Consider the following 16702-nt stretch of genomic DNA (forward strand, 5'->3'; position numbering starts at 1 on the left):
AATAGCAGATATTTGTATGTATATATGCATAAAATACAGAAATGGCAGCAAAATGTTCTATGTGTTTCTTTTCACGTGTAAAGTGGTAGGATTACACATAATTTGCAGAAGTGTGATAGAGTATTGTTTGCTTCAATTTTCCTTATTTTTCAGAGGAAGCAGAAATTTTATACACATGTACACACTCATATATACACTTATGTATGTGTATCCTTTTTCATAAAATATACAGAAAAATTTATTACATATATTTTAAGTATCTTACTGGATATATTCCATGATTATATTGTGTTACTATTTATTTATTTATGTATTTATTTATTTATTTTTAATTCTCACCCCAGGAGAGAGGATATTTTTTTCCATTGGCCTTTTTAGAGAGAGTAGAAGGGAAAAGGAGTGGAAGAGAAAGAGAGAGAGACATTGATGTGAGAGAGATACTTCAATTGGTTGCCTCCCACTTGTGCCCAAAGCTTGAATATATAACTGAAGTGTGTGCCCTTGACTGGGAATTAAACATGACCCTTCAGTTTGTGGACCAATGCTCTAACCACTGAGAAAACTGGCCAGGACCCATGAATATATTATTATTTTGGTATAAGATCCCCTAAAAATTACTTTGATTCTATTATTTAAATTATTTATCAAGGTTTTCCTGATATATTTTATTACTGTTAATTGATTTCAAAAATCTACAAAAGACATCGAGGTTATTAAAGACATTATGTGACATTTGTATATCCAAACACTCAGTGAGTAAAGACTATTCTCTTTGCCTTAAATATAGTAAATTTTAATACCATTTGGGAAATGCATATTTGTTTTGATGCATCATAAAGCATTCAGAATAAGATTCTCCTTAAGTCAAATAGATTTATGGATTAAATTTTCAGTTAGGTTCCATGAAATTCTGACATTAATAATTTGTTCTGAGGGTAGTTTCTTGTGAGGCAGTTAGTTATAAGGGGATCTGTTAATAACTATTTTATAATTGTCTTAATGTTTTCACCCTTCAGTTTTATTTGCATCTACTCTCTACCTCAGCAGCCCACCCACACCAATGTCTTTGTTATTTACCTTCATATTGAGTGCTGCTACTTTCCCTCTGGCAATGTCAGAGTAATCTTCACACAGTCACTTTTGTTGGAATGAATTCTATTGTCTCTTAAAGATGACGTCCTTCTGTTTGTCACTTGCTATAAGGCTAACTACTTCTACATGAAAGCAAAATGCATGCTCCAGGCTCTAAAATGTAGACTTACGGAATTCTAAAAAGTTCAGGGTTTAATCTTTGGCACTGAGTTTCCAATCATGCAGTTTTTTCTTATCAGTTTCAGAGGTCAAACTTTCTACAGCCTTAGCAATTTTTCAGGCATTTTATTTTTAGGCTATTTTCTTCCTCACAGAAGCTCTGATGCATCTCTTCTCCTCAAGCTGTCTTTTCCTACCAAAAAATAATACCCAGCACCATAATCCATACAAAAACTTTCCACAGCAGTTTAAGTACGATTTAGTGTTCAACTTTCTTTTTCTCTAGAATTAGGACTTGCTAAAATCTTATCTGCAAATGAAATTTTTAAACAGCCTATCTCAAAACTCCTTTCTTTTGTATTTTAGTCTTTACTGAAATTTCAGTAAAAAGCTGTGCAATATTTTAGAATTCTAAACATAAAACATATATGAGTCCTCCTAGTAATTCTAGTAATCAACACTCTAACAAAGTCTAAGAATCACAATGAAGCAAGAAGTTCTACAGTAAGTTTGTTTTTCTATTATTCCTTATTTACACAGATTCTCTCTAAAAGGACTCAGTTAAATTCTAATTGGAATGTGGCATTTTTAATTTAATCAGAATATTTTTAGGTTAACTGAGGAATACACAAACAAAAACTTAATTATATCAGTCTTCTTTTCTTTCAAAATATTTCTTAATTTTATCAAATTGATATTTGATATTTAAATCATCAAATATCAATTAATTTATATTTCCATAATTTAAACTCATAAAAGCCCTTGCTTTTATGAGTTTAAATTATGGAAATATAAATTAATTGATATTTGATGATTTAAAATTGTGCAGAGATACATAAAGAAGTGTAAGAGCGAATAATAAAGTATAGAGGGAGATACAGGATTTCAAGCGATGCCCTTATTTTGTGCTTTTAAAAAAATCTCATTTTAAAAAATGATTTTCCTTTGTTATCTGCTATATTTTCTAGAACTGTCTACTTACTCCCTGGCTGTTTTGAGCTATTGAATGCATTTTGTTTTGTGCATAATTGCTCTTGAAGTGCCAACATATAAAATACAAAAAAATGTGATGGGGTCAAATAAATCTAAATAATTGAGTCCTTGAATTTGTTCACATTTGACTGAGGTACAAAATGCTCATTTCCTATTACCATGTGAGTTAAAAAAATCTGTGTAAGATGATTATTTAAGTGTATTTATGAGTTGGATATAAGAAAAATAAACGCTTTTTCTCCTAATTGTGCTGAATTTGCTTGTGCTGAATATTATAAGAAATACAATAATAAATAAGCTATGGAACCTTCTCTCAAGTTGCTTATAGTGCAAGAAGGAGAATATGTAAAGAAATAAGATTTTGAGTACAGAGAACATACTTTGCTCAAAATGTATTATAAATTGAAGATGACACTAATTCTAAAATATTTAAGCTAAAAGGTTTGAGATTATAGTTTAATGTAAAAAAGTTAACGATGAGAATGTGAAACAAAGATGAGATAGCAGGTTTTCTCACTATTTTTATTGCAAAGGTGGTACATCCTTCTAACTTTTTCTCAGATCCAGTAGAAAAGTAATATGTAACTTAATATTCTGGAGTGTAACTTGAGGATTCGAGAACAGAGCATAGAGACTGAAGGCAGAGATTTGGAAGTATGAACAAAGCAGCTACAAATCCTTAGATCATCAAATTCAAAACTAATATTCTTTTAGAATACATGAACTGAATAAAAAGTCAAAGCTTTGAAAGTCAAGCATAAGTTCCAATAAAATGTTCTTTCTTAGAAGAAATAACCATTGAAGAGGCAAGATCAATATGGGCCATTTAAAATGTAGACTCTAAATCACTCTTTAAATATTAAAAGCAGTGGATAACTGCATTTATATAGTAGAGATCAGGGTTTTTCAAGAGCTTCAATTCTTAACTTGGATCTTAGAACTATTGAAAATCTAATAAACTGATGGACCTGCCCCTCAGGGGAAAATAATTATCATTTAAATAGGATCATTGTACATTTTTTGGAGGTTCATTGACCTGTGAAATCATAGACTCTTATATATAACCAATTCTAGAATATTGTTCTTACTTAATGATACTAATGCCCATTTATAACCATTTTTTATGCTTGCATAAAATTTTAATTGTTCTTTAATTCATACCTATACAGACTGGTGGGCTGGGCTGCCAGAAGTATCGATTTTCTACCTGAATGCAGGTTATTCTTTCCTCTCCTTGAAGCTCATATCCTGGGTCACATTGAAAGACAACAGTGTCCCCAGGTTCTCGTCCATCCCCATTTCGAGTTCCATTCATGGGAACACCCGGATCACGACATGCAGTGGCAACAGAACCTATCAAAAGACAGCAACAAACCTTTAGTTTTGATGGTATCATAATCAAGTCTGAATTTCCAGGAAGTACAGTTTAGTATCTTCCATATAGCTATGTGCATTTTGAAAATTAACTTTAAAAAATGATTCAGCCTTTTTCATGCCTGCACAATACATACTTTAAAATATTTTTGTTAAGTAACTTGTGTGTTAAATTTGAAGGGACATGGCATTCCAGTAGCTAAATAATAGATTTACTCAAAATTATTAGATGCTTTGTGAAAGACACTATAAAGAGTTTGAAAAGAAAGATACAGGCTGGGAAAACATGTTTCCATGAAATATACTTCACAAAGTATTCGTATCTAAAATAAATAAAGAACTCTTGAAACTCAGCTATGAGAAAGATAAAATGCAGAAGAAATAATAAAAAAATGAGAAAACAACAATCCAGTTACAAAATAAGCAAAAAACATTTCAATGAAGAGGATTCCAGATGGCACATGAAAAGATGTTTAACATCATTAGCCATTAGGGAAATGCAAATTAAAACCACAATGAGCTATCACTACATACCTATCAGATTGGCTAAAGTAAAAAAAAACAACAACAAAATAGATAATACCAAATGCTGGCAAAATTCTGGAGAATATTGTTTTACTTATACATTGCTGGTGGCCATGTGAAATGGTACAGCCACTCTGACAAGAAGTATGGCAGTTTCTTGCAAAATTAAACATGTGTTTACCATACAACCCAATAATTGCACACTTGCACATTTACCCTAGATAAATAAAATCTATGTTCACATAAAAACATAAACACGGATGTTCATAGCAGCTTTATTTATAGTAGTTGAAAACTAGGAACCCAAACTAGAACCCAAATGCCTTTTAAAGGGTGAATAATTAAACTTACTGTGGGAAATTCATACTGATATCATACAACAGAGGTAGGCAAAAGTAGGTTTCCAGTTGTGAGTACACAAAACAGCTTACTTTTGTATTATTATTTTTAATTAATCATTGTGTGTTCCATATGAACAACTATAAACTTACTTTTGCCCACCCCTTTATTACTCAGCAATAAAAAAGAAGGATGAGGAAACTAAGATGGCGACATAGGTAAACACCGGGAAATTGCTGCCTCCCAAAACAACTTCAAAAATACAACGAAAAGACAAAACGGGCATCATCTGGAACTACAGGAAGGCTGGCTGAGTGGAAATTCTACAACTAGAAGGAAAGAGCAAAGCACACAGACCCAGAGGAGCTGCGGAAGTAAAGTGCAGAGGTATGGAGGCTCGCGCGCGCGGAAAGGAGCTGGAACCTGAGGACGTGGCTGTCTTTTTGAATCGGGAGGGAGTCACAAGCTCCTGACTGCTCTGAACTCCGGTTCCGGGAAGTCTCTGGGGACCCAGGACTCATACGGGGAGAAACTGGACTGTCTGGCAGCAGGCAGAACTCTGAACTTGAGGGCGGCTTTCCCGCAGAGGTGCTTGCAGCAATTATCGGGACACTGAGATGCGCGGCCCCTTAGGGCAGGGCGGAGGACCAGCCATAGCTGCTTGCTCTGCCCTTTGATTCCTTGAGATCCCGCCCCACCCAGGCTGCAGCAGAGGCTTTTGCATATGAATGCCCTGGCCCTTTGCAACCTGCAAATTACCTAACAAATTGCAGCTGGGCCAGACAGACCCAGAACTTCCAAGAGAAGGCCCAAGGCCCCATAGCAGCTTGCATTGCTTCATAGCTGGGCCTCATCAGGGCACCTCCAAACTCCAAAAAAGGAAGGGGAATCTGCAGTTCTCTTCGAAGCTCCTGCCTGGTAACCTCAGGAAGAGGCTAAATTAGCACCTCCTTAGATCCAAGAGCCAGTGTATCCAGTGGTCAGAGGGGGACCATCCAGATTACAACTCCTCAGATCCATAAGGGACACACTCAGGGGGCAGACTCAGTGAGCACCAAAGCCCCACTGAAGCAAGTCTTGCCCCAGAAGGGTGTCTTCAGCACAGAAGTTCTCCCACTGCCGACACAGCTGATTCTCACTGCCAATTGGCCTGGAGGTCAATTCCTCCCAGTGATCCTACAACAATCAAGGCTTAACTACAACAAGACTGTGCACAAAGCCCACAAGGGGGTGCACCAAGAGTGTCCACCTCAGGTAACTGGGGAGGCTGAGCCACTGGGCCCTACAGGACACCTAGCACACAAAACCACTCTACCAACACAGGGAAGCATAAAAAATGCAGAGACAAAGAAACAGGTCACAAATGACAGAAATGGAGGAAAGCAAACGACTGGATATAGAGTTTAAAACCACGTGTATAAGGTTTTTCAAGAATTTTATGGAAACTGCCAATAAATTTAGTGAGACCCTGGAGGATATGAAAAAAGACCAACTAGAAATTAAGCATACACTGACTGAAATAAAGAATAATATACAGAGATCCAACAGCAGACAAGAGGATCCCAAGAATCAAGTCAAAGATTTGAAATACAAAGAAATAAAAAATACCCAACCGAAAAAGAAAAAAAGAAAAAAGATTCCAAAAATATGAAGATAGTGTAAGGAGCCTCTGGGACAACTTCAAGTGTACCAACATCAGAATTATAGGGGTACCAGAAGAAGAGAGAGGGAAAGATATTGAAAACCTATTTGAAGAAATAATGACAGAAAACTTCCCCTACCTGGTGAAAGAAATAGACTTACAAGTCCAGGAAGCGCAGAGAACCCCAAACAAAAGGAACCCAAAGAGGACCACACCAAGACACATCATAATTAAAATGCCAAGAGCAAAAGACAAAGAGAGAATCTTAAAAGCAGCAAGAGAAAGACAGTCAGTTACCTATAAGGGAGTACCCATACGACTGTCAGCTGATTTCTCAACAGAAACCATGCAGGCCAGAAGAGACTGGCAAGAAATATTCAAAGCGATGAATAGCAAGAACCTACAACCAAATTACTTTATCCAGCAAAGCTATCATTCAGAATAGAAGGTCAGATAAAGAGCTTCACAGATAAGAAAAAGCTAAAGGAGCTCATCACCACCAAACCAGCATTAGATGAAATGCTGAAGGGTATTCTTTAAGAAGAGGAAGAAGAAAAAGGAACTCTTACCATTTGCCACAGCATGGATGGAACTGGAGAGCAGATAAATACCACATGATCTCACTCATTTGTGGAATATAATGAACAACATAAACTGATGAACATGGACTGATCCAGAGATGGAGAGGCATTGATTGGACTGTCGGGCCTTGGAGGGAAGGTAGGGGAGGGTGGGGGTAAGGGGGAAAGATCAAAGAAAGGACTTATATGCAAGCATATAAGCCTAACCAATGGACATGGACAACGAGGGGATGAGGGCATGAGCGCGGGGGGGGGGGGGGGGGAGGAGGTAGGGGGTAATGTGGGGATAAGGACACATATGTAATATCTTAATCAATAAAAAATATATTAAAATGGAAAAAAAAAGAATGATGATACACATGACAATTTGGGTGGAACTGAAGGGAATTAACCTGAGTGAAAAATACACTACCAAAGGGTTATATACTGTTTCACTTAATCTATGTAACATTCTTGAAATGACAACATAACAGGGTCAGACACAGGTTAGTAGTTATCAGGTATTGTAGGGGCAGAGATGGAGGGGGATGACTGTGGCTATAAAAGAGTACCATATGAGATTACTGTCATGAACAGTACTGTATCTTGATGTATTGGTGGTGGTCTCACAAGTCTACGCAGAGGCAACTAAACACAAACAATTATATGTAAAACTTATAAAATCTAAATATGATTGGTGGATTGTATGGTGGATTGTGAGATAGTTGTTATAGTTATGCAAAAATTTGTCATTGGGGTAAGGTGGGTGAACAGTATATAGGATCTGTCTTTATTATTTCTTACAATTGCAGGTAAATCTAAAATGATCTAAAAATGTTTTTTTTTTAAATACATATTTTATTGATTTTTTGCAGAGAGGAAGGGAGAGAGATAGAGAGTTAGAAACATCGATGAGAGAGAAACATCGATCAGCTGCCTCCAGCACATCTCCCACTGGGGATGTGCCCGCAACCCAGGCACATGCCCTTGACCGGAATCGAACCTGGGACCCTTCAGTCCGCAGACCAACGCTCTATCCACTGAGCCAAACCGGTTTCTGCTAAAAATGTTTTTTAAAAAGTTTAATCATATCAGTAGAGGAGAGAAGTATGAGACCATAGGAAAGTAACCACAGTATTTTCTATACACAGTAAGTGGCACATTTAATTATGGAGTTAGCTCCAATTATTCAGGTTAAAGGAACAAAATATTATTTAGAATTATCACAAAGTAGATTTACCGTAAAGCATATGCCAATTAAGTATCAAGACAAAGAAGCTATTAAAATTTCCATTTAAGCTGTTCTTAAATTATATTTACAAATGTAGGATTCAGCACTTGAACAAATTACTTTCATAAGTTGTGTATTAAAGTAATGAGATAAATTGCTGGATTACAGACACATAACTGATATTCACTCATTCATTTACTTTCTGACTTAAAATTTTCCAGTTGTACTAGTCATACAAAGAAGAAACAAGCAGATGCAAATAGAACTGAACATACATCAAATATTTTTTTGTATAGTGGTGGTACTAACAGATTCTATTGCATACATTCCTATTTTGTAGGTAGGTAGATATGTAGACAGAAAGATAGATAGTCAATGGATTAATCAATTTGTTAAATGTGGAACTCATGTTAGAGAATATCAAGGGTAGTGAGATAGGATCTTGATTCCAATTTCCACATGAGTTTGTTCTGTATAATCATCTGAGCTCCTTGGCAGAGTATCCATCATGTGTTTTTGTAAAATGCTTTTGTGATAAACTCAGTCATGATGTTTTTCTTGAAGCGCTCTGGGATGGTTTCCACCAAAACTAAAGCTGATCTATAGATTGCTTTTGCAATATGTAAGTGGAAAGTGATGTTCTACACACAGATTTACATTTAAGATGCTTTTATTGAAAAGAAGTGACAAAAATGTGAAATGTGCTATTGAACTTAAGTTCAGCTTTTAAATTGAAAAATAAAAATAATATAAAAATATGAGAAAACTTCATTTTTTGAGACTTCCCATGTGCTGGACTATGTGTCTGCAAGAAACTTAAACCTTAATAATTTTCTCAAAAGCAAAAATATACATATAACGAAGTTACAAAAGCATACTGAAAGTAGTCAATGTAATCGTGTCTTAGGTGAATTTGAGGGGAAATATGTTTTTACTTTTCTGTCAGATTTTCTGTGCTTAAATATTTAATGTGAAACCAAGTAGCTATAATAACATGTATAATATGCAAAATGACAGCTAATATATGTAAAAATATGCATTTCCTTTTGGGTTTCATTTATTTGAAGAAAAAGAGGTAGTTGACTCTGTTGTTCCTTTTTCTCTTAATTAATAAACAAATTAGTAGTAAGATTTTAAGACACAATGGATAATGATAGGGTTTAATGAAAGACCAAAGAAGTTTTTTCTTCTTGCCATTATTTGAATTCTAAAAGCAATTAGTTAAATACACACAGGAACAATTACTTGGTGTAAATACTATTGTCTTATTTTCTTTTTTTATTGAAATTTTGATCAGCATAACTGTTATGTTCTGTGTTTGTGGGTAGACAAAATTGTAATAATTTTAGAGTCAACCATTCTTGTTTTCTGTATCAAATAGAAACTGTCGCCATTGAAAAAAATAAGTACTAGTAACCATCTAAGGAGCCATGTTATCTCTCCTTGGGAATTAGGAGTGAAATAATCTCACATAATTATATGCATAATTTAAAAAGCAATTATATGATGTTGAAACTTAATAAAGTATTATTCACATGTGTAAACTAGATTAATAATTTTTATTTAATACTTATTTTTCCACATAGGTGGTAATATTATTAATATTACATTTTGATTTGCTTTAATCTGGATAACCTGAGGATGTTTTCAGTTCAAAACAGTACTGAGAATTACAGAATATGAGTGAGTTCTCACCATTGTAACAACTCATTGATATCATAAATACACTTCAAACTTCTCATTTTACATTTGTTTCTATCTAATTTAGAGTATAATTTTATTGGAAATATGCACTTTACCTAATAATAGATTTTACAATCTATATAGGTTGTAAATCTGTATAGGTTTCAACTAAATTATAGATGACAGTTTGAACTATTATTCAGATATAATGACTAAATTACCATCATGGTGACCACAGGCAAATCAACATTCCAGTTTTATTATTGCATCACTTTGAATAACAAAAAAATACATTAAAATCACTTATAAGTTCTTGTGGCTCCTTCCTGTTCAGTAAGTCAACTCTGGTATAAACTTCTTCTTCTTCTTCTTTTTTTTTTTTAACTCAAGACCTTTCAAAGAAGAAAAACCTTGAATTTCATACTGTTGAATAAATGATATTATCAAAAGCAGGAGAAACTAGGTTTTGGACTCTATTGTAGTAAGAAAGGAAGGTTGACCAGGTTGTATAAATTTCCTGAATTTTAGCGGCCTCATCTATAAAATTGGCAGAGTAATATTTTACCTGCCTGACTTATCATCAGATAAAATCCTAAAGTTCTATTCTAACAACTGTATTGAATAATTTTTAAGAAATGTAAATTCTGAAATAAAAATTTTAAACCAGTATATTTTACTATTCATTGCATAGTTTGTCTGAAGATGAAGTAGTTTTATATATTTTTGCAATATCAGGAGACCAGAAAAGTCATAGCCCAAATTTGATATTCACAAGGCCTTGCATTCCTCTCTTCTGATTCTGTATTGACTAAGAAATGACACTATATTCTAGATTTCTATAAGGAAATCAGTTTGGGTAATGCGAATACTTAACCTGGAAAGAAATCCCATCCAGAGTCAAATCAATCAGAAAACATTTGAAATGCAGATGGTAACCTAGAGGTGGATTTCACCCTGGAGAATTTTGACCTTGATTGAGCCCTTGCTTTGTACAAGATCCATCAATTTTATAAAGAATGTTCAACATCATTATGAGGCCTATATTCTGCCAGCTACCCAGTAATGTGGCTATCTTTAGAATTTCATTATGTTTCTAAGGATACACTTAATGATATGGCAAGTCAGGTGAGAGTAAATGGCAGCATGACCGAGTCATTTCCATCAACTCAGGAGGGAAACCAAGCAAAAGGGATGCAAAAGAAACCTCAAAGTCAATGTTGTAATATACTTCCAAGTATACAAGAATCTCTTTCATTAAAGACATGTTTATTAACTTATTTCACCAGAAAACTGTTCACTGACAATGAACCAGGTATTATACATAATATTGGAGATATATTTTAATATGAGAAAACATCTCCCTACTTTTATTATTATGCTCCAACTAGTGGGGGTAAAATTACTGATATAATTTTTGTGGTATCAAAAGGCATGTTAGGCCCTGGCTAATGTGGTTGGTTGTGGTCCTATGCACTGAAAAGTTGCGAGTTTGAATCCTGGTCAGGGTACAAGATTGCAGGTACACCAATAGGGGTGTTCAGGAGGCAGCTGATCAATGTTTAGCTCTCTCCCCGCCTCTCCCTCACATTTCCTCTCTCTCTCAAAATCAACTAAAATATATTTTTTTAAAAATGTGCATGTTAGTTTGAAGACTGTCAAAATGACCTATACAGAAAACTGATTTCATATCTAAAAATTATAAAAGATAATATACATAAAGGTCTAATTAGAGCTAGAATTCTAATACTTGGAGATCATAGAATATCAAAATCAAAGAAAAACACATAAAATGCTTTTACATTATTTCTGATAGGCAGTACATAAACAGCATGAGTGTGCTTTTAAGTTTACATTATTATTTTTCTTCTATCCAATCAGATTCATTTAACATTTACTAAGTACTAAGTACTAAGTACAGGACCAAGCTTTAGGGATACAAATATCAACAGATTAACATTCTTGACCTTCAAAGTAACACAATCTAAGAGAAACAGCAGATGTGTACATGGCTTTAATATAATAAAACTAGAGGCCTGGTGCATGAATTTTTGCATGGGTGGGGTCCAGCCGGCCAGACCTGATTGGCCAATGGGGGGGGAGGGGCCATGGGCAATTGACCAGCCAGCCCCGCCCGCTGGTCAAACTTCTGGTAGAGGGGACAATTTACATCTTAGCCTTTTATTATATAGGATGGGTATTAAAATCAGATGACATTTTGCCATTCGAACTGAAAAATTCTGGGAATGAAATGGAAGCTAAAATAATTTTAATTATGTAATAAAAATATGTAATTACTAACAGAATTGGTAATATATTGATGAACACTTCGAAATAGTTCTCTATACAAAAGTATTTTAAAAATAAAATAATTTCTAAAAAAATACCACATACTATTATTACTTGTACACAACAAAACTAATGCTTTATCTGAATTACCTAAACATTAAAAATAATGAAAGCAAAATAATTTGTAGTACAACCAATTTTAAAATTTGTTTCTTAGACGTATTTAGTGCCTTTTTACTTTCTGAGGAATTGTTTTCCCCATATTCTTATTTTATTAATATTGTTACAGGTGTTTTCAATACATTTTAAATTGTTGGTATGTGTGAACGATGTCTCTATGGGCCATACTATTTTTAATTAAGAAAAGATTTTCTTTGTAGGTACTGAGGTATCTAAATTTAGGGCTATTTTTTTTTAATGTTGGAAAATTTTTATTTAGATTTTTTACAACAGCAATGTGTATTAGTATATAATTAAGCTTAAATATTTTCACAGACACTGAATGTTTACTTTTCAGAATACCTTTTGTTGACAATTTTTATGGTAATGTTATCATTGTGATTCGCTAGTTAACACTAATTCGTAAAGAAAGCAAAGGGAAGTCAGATACTGTCAGTATGGTCACCTGGGAAGCTTCACCAAGGAGCTACAGCTTCACACAGCATTGTTCCTCCAAGAGGATTAACACCCCTCCCTTCCCCCAACTGGTACTGGACTGTTGGGGGAAGAAGGGAGAGATAAGCAGGTGTTCAGTAGAAGTCAGGGTGACCCAGGTGCGGTACTTGCCTGTCAGTCTAGCCTGGGGAACAGTGGATTGGCTAGGGGATGGATCCCATCAGAAGTGTGTGGACTATTGAAAAGTTCTTTGGTTAGTTTAAAGAAGCTCCTGGTTAAAACTCCCAGAAGAAGAGTTCCCTCTCTCTTGTTTGCTCTTGTGCTCTTGTTCTTGCTTTTTCTCACATTTGATCTTGCTCTGTGACCCGGACTCACCTGTGCGCCCACCTGTTCTCTCTCCATAGCCATGTGGCCTAAGCAGCTGCATGGCCCAGGGCTGTGTGGACCCCATGTGCCATGTACTACAGCTGGGAACACAAACCAAGAGAGCCAAATGCTGGGCTGGACTGGACTTTAATACGGAGCAGAAACTATGGCCCGTGGCCTTTATTCTGGCCCTGCTGAAGGTACTGTTGCAATTTTTCCATGGCGGGATGGTCAGAGATGGGACCTTGGAGGGACCTCCTTTAATTTTACATCATCAATAAAGCTTTCCAAGAAACTCTATCCTCCTGTGGGAGCCTTAGGAAATTCATTTCCTCACAGCACCCCAAGAACTCCACTTCCACCGGTAACAATAACGATTTTACTATTAACAGTGACATGTCAGTATTTCACATTTTGATAGCAGCCTTCAACATAAAAGCAAAGTACCATGCAAACATTCTCATTTGTGTTATTGATGGCTTAGATTAATAGAGCTCCTTTCTGTCAAAGAGGTCAATAATCTCTACATCAAGCATGTCAAACTCACAGCCCGCGGGCTGCATGCGGTCCACAGTGGATATTTTTGCAGCCCAGCCAATATAACAGCATGAGCAGTTACTTACAGTTATGAAAGGAATAAGTCTCCTATCAGATCCAGAATTACTGACATTCACTTTGGGTCAGTTTTGAAAGTAATCACTGTGAACAAGATTTCCTCCAAAGTGGGATAGATAGTAGCAGAGAAGAGATGCCGAGTGTCAGGAAGAAAACATTAATTTTATCATTGCTCTTCTTTTTTTTATATACTATACTTTTCAAAGTAAACCTACATTTCTATGGAAATTGAAGCTTTTGTTTTTTTGCGGTCCACATAAACTTAAACCTTGTATATTTGGCCTGTGTTAGCCTTTGAGTTTGACATTCTTGCTCTATATGAACTATGTTTTGTATCACAAAGTTTTTTCTTGTTTTTTTTTTTTTTAAATTACGCTGCTTTCAGTATTATTTTATACTAGAGGCCCGATGCACGAAATTCATGGAAGAGTAGGCCTTCCTTCCCCTGGCTACTGGCACCGGCTTCCCTCTGGCACCCAGGACCCCAGCTTCATCCGAAAGGTCGTCCAGAAGGATGTCCGGAAGGATGTCCAGAAGGATATCTGGTATAAGTAGCATACTATGCTTTTATTATTATAGATTAGTTTCAGGTGTACAGCATAATGGTCAGACAATTACATAATTTACAAAGTGATTCTTCAATAATTCTAGTACCTACATGGCACCATACATAGTTACTACAATTTTATTCACTATATTCCCTATGCTGTTTTTTACATACCTGGGAGTATTTTTTAACTATCAATTTGAACTTCTTAATCCCTTCACCTTTTTCACCCAGCCCAATCACCCCTCCCCTCTGGGAACCATCAGTTTATTCTCTCTATCTACGAGTCTGTTTCTGTTTTGTTTGTTCATTTATTTTGGTTTTTAGATTCCACATATAAGTGAAATCATATGGTATTTGTCTTTCTCTGTCTAACTTATTTCACTTAGCATAATATCCTCTAGGTCCATCCATTTTGTTGCAATATATATATATATATATATATATATATATATATATATATACACACACACACACACACACACACACACACACACATATATATATATAATATAAACTAAAATAACTTGTAAATGTAATGAATAAATTATTCTAGGTTCTTTCCCGCTATATTATTGGTCTTAGTTTCAACTTTTGCAAGGATAAGTTTGTTTGATATTTTTGTTGATCTCTGCTTGGGATCTTCTTGACAGACCCTTCAGGTGAACGGACTAACTTTCCTTTTGGACATTTTGGGGTAATCAGCTTTCTTAAACTTGTACTTTAAGAAATACTACTGCTGCCATAAATATCTTTTGCAAAATAATCTTTAAAATACTTCTATGGCCAAAACCGGTTTGGCTTAGTGGATAGAGCATCGGCCTGTGGACTGAAAGGTCCCAGGTTCAATTCCAGTCAAGGGCATGTACCTGGGTTGCGGGCACATCCCCAGTAGGAGATGTGCTGGAGGCGGCTGATCGATGTTTCTCTCTCATCGATGTTTCTAACTCTCTGTCTCTCTCCCTTCCTCTCTATAAAAAATCAATAAAATATATTAAAAAAAATACTTCTATGATAAAATAAATTGTTGTGGTTTTACCCCATAAAGTAACAAATACACTTATACAAGAGCATTCAGACTATACTGTCAAATTAAAAAAAAAATGACAACAGCCAACACAACAGTAGCTATCCAATATGAATGAATAAAAATCATACCTGCCCAGCCAGTGTGGCTCAGTGGTTGAGCATCAACCTATGAATCAGGAGGTCAAGGTTAGATTCCTGGTCAGGGCACATGCCTGGGTTTCAGGCTCAATCCCCAGTAGGGGGAGTGCAGGAGGCAGCCAATCAATGATTATCTCTCATCATCAATGTTTCTCTGTTTCTCTCTCTCTCTCTCTAAAAATAATTTTTTTAAAAAAATCATACCTAGTTTTTGTCAGATCAGCAAATAATATATTTTTTGGTGTGCCACAGAATTTTAGTAACTAGTTTATTTGTGCCATGAGATGAAAAGGTTGAAAATTACAGCTCCAGAGCTCTACAGCACATCTGCTGAGCCTCTATTTCTATGCACAATTCACACTAATTCTGCCAATTCATGGCCTGACAGCTTAATGTAGCTTTCAAACAATAGCACAGACTAGGAGATAACTTGCTTTTATAGTACTAAATAGCTGGCAGGGCAGCAGCATCTAAAGCTTCTCCCACTACCACCCAGGATCAGAATGGGTTAGGTGTTCCCATTTGAGAATAGTTCATCTCATCTACAAACGCCCTGTATGCTGTCCCTGAGAGGCAAGTGTGAATAACCTATCATCTAGAAAAGACTGAGAAACATAGACGAGTTATTAGTTTTTGTCTTTCAAATTGAACTATGTATTATAATTACTCTGAGCACTGCAAACGTATCTCACACACTACTGGGTGAGACTGAATATAAAGTAGAGAACTAATAAGTATGTTTAGGCTATTTTAACAGAACTATTAATAATGATACTTTGTTTTTTAAAAGAAATGGAAAATACAGGCCATATGCCAAACCAGTCAGGATGCCAGGACAACAGGCATAAGCCAGGATGTCTAGGGCAAACTGGGATATATGACCATTCTAAGATGACATGCGCACAGTGTCACAGCACTGCAGATACGGTAGTGATTAAGTAGGCGTTCATTAGTACTAGCAGTATCATTTGACCTGGGCCTTGGACAATGACTAAGAATTTATAGATCTTGAATGTGGGCATAAGTGTTCCAGGAATATGGAAGAGAGTTTGCAAAAGCAGCAGAAGTGTGAAAAGACACGTCGTGGTGTTAATGACTGGATGCATGTACATGAATAATTAGGGATGAAGCTGGCAGGTAGTTGGGATGCAGATTGTGAAGGATTTCAATATAATCCGAAAGTTTTGAGCTTATGACCATGTGGCAATTAAAGAATTTTAAATCGAGAAGTGATGTCAGGTGGAAATGTAGAAATACTACACTAATGAAGTAAGTGGCTGGTAGACTGTTCCAGAAATGCAGGCAGCAATAATGAGGATAGGGATAAAGGCAGGGGCTGGGAGACATCAACGTCTCATGGTTAAGGATCCATTTCCTTGAGAATTTTTAAACAGCATTTTTGTATTACCCAGCAGGGGTAGATTCTTAACAGAGAGGTCAAAGACTGAAGAGCACAGAAAATACCCTGTCAAAATCAACTATTCTGTGGGCAAACGATAGCACGATAC

The 16702-nt window shown here is 35.6% G+C and overlaps 1 protein-coding gene across 3 annotated transcripts in view; it reads right to left on the minus strand.

Moving 5' to 3' along the window:
- CSMD3 (CUB and Sushi multiple domains 3) overlaps window positions 1-16702 on the minus strand; it is an 872847-nt gene that overhangs the window by 241741 nt on the left and 614404 nt on the right. For all 3 annotated transcript variants that reach the window (XM_036338167.1, XM_036338166.1, XM_036338165.1), the window contains one exon: window positions 3406-3597. In XM_036338167.1, the coding sequence (XP_036194060.1) occupies window positions 3406-3597 (192 nt within the window). The remainder of the gene's footprint in view (window positions 1-3405; window positions 3598-16702) is intronic.

The sequence above is a fragment of the Myotis myotis genome, unplaced genomic scaffold (assembly GCF_014108235.1).
Source record: "Myotis myotis isolate mMyoMyo1 unplaced genomic scaffold, mMyoMyo1.p scaffold_m19_p_16, whole genome shotgun sequence".
Taxonomy (NCBI): domain Eukaryota; kingdom Metazoa; phylum Chordata; class Mammalia; order Chiroptera; family Vespertilionidae; genus Myotis; species Myotis myotis.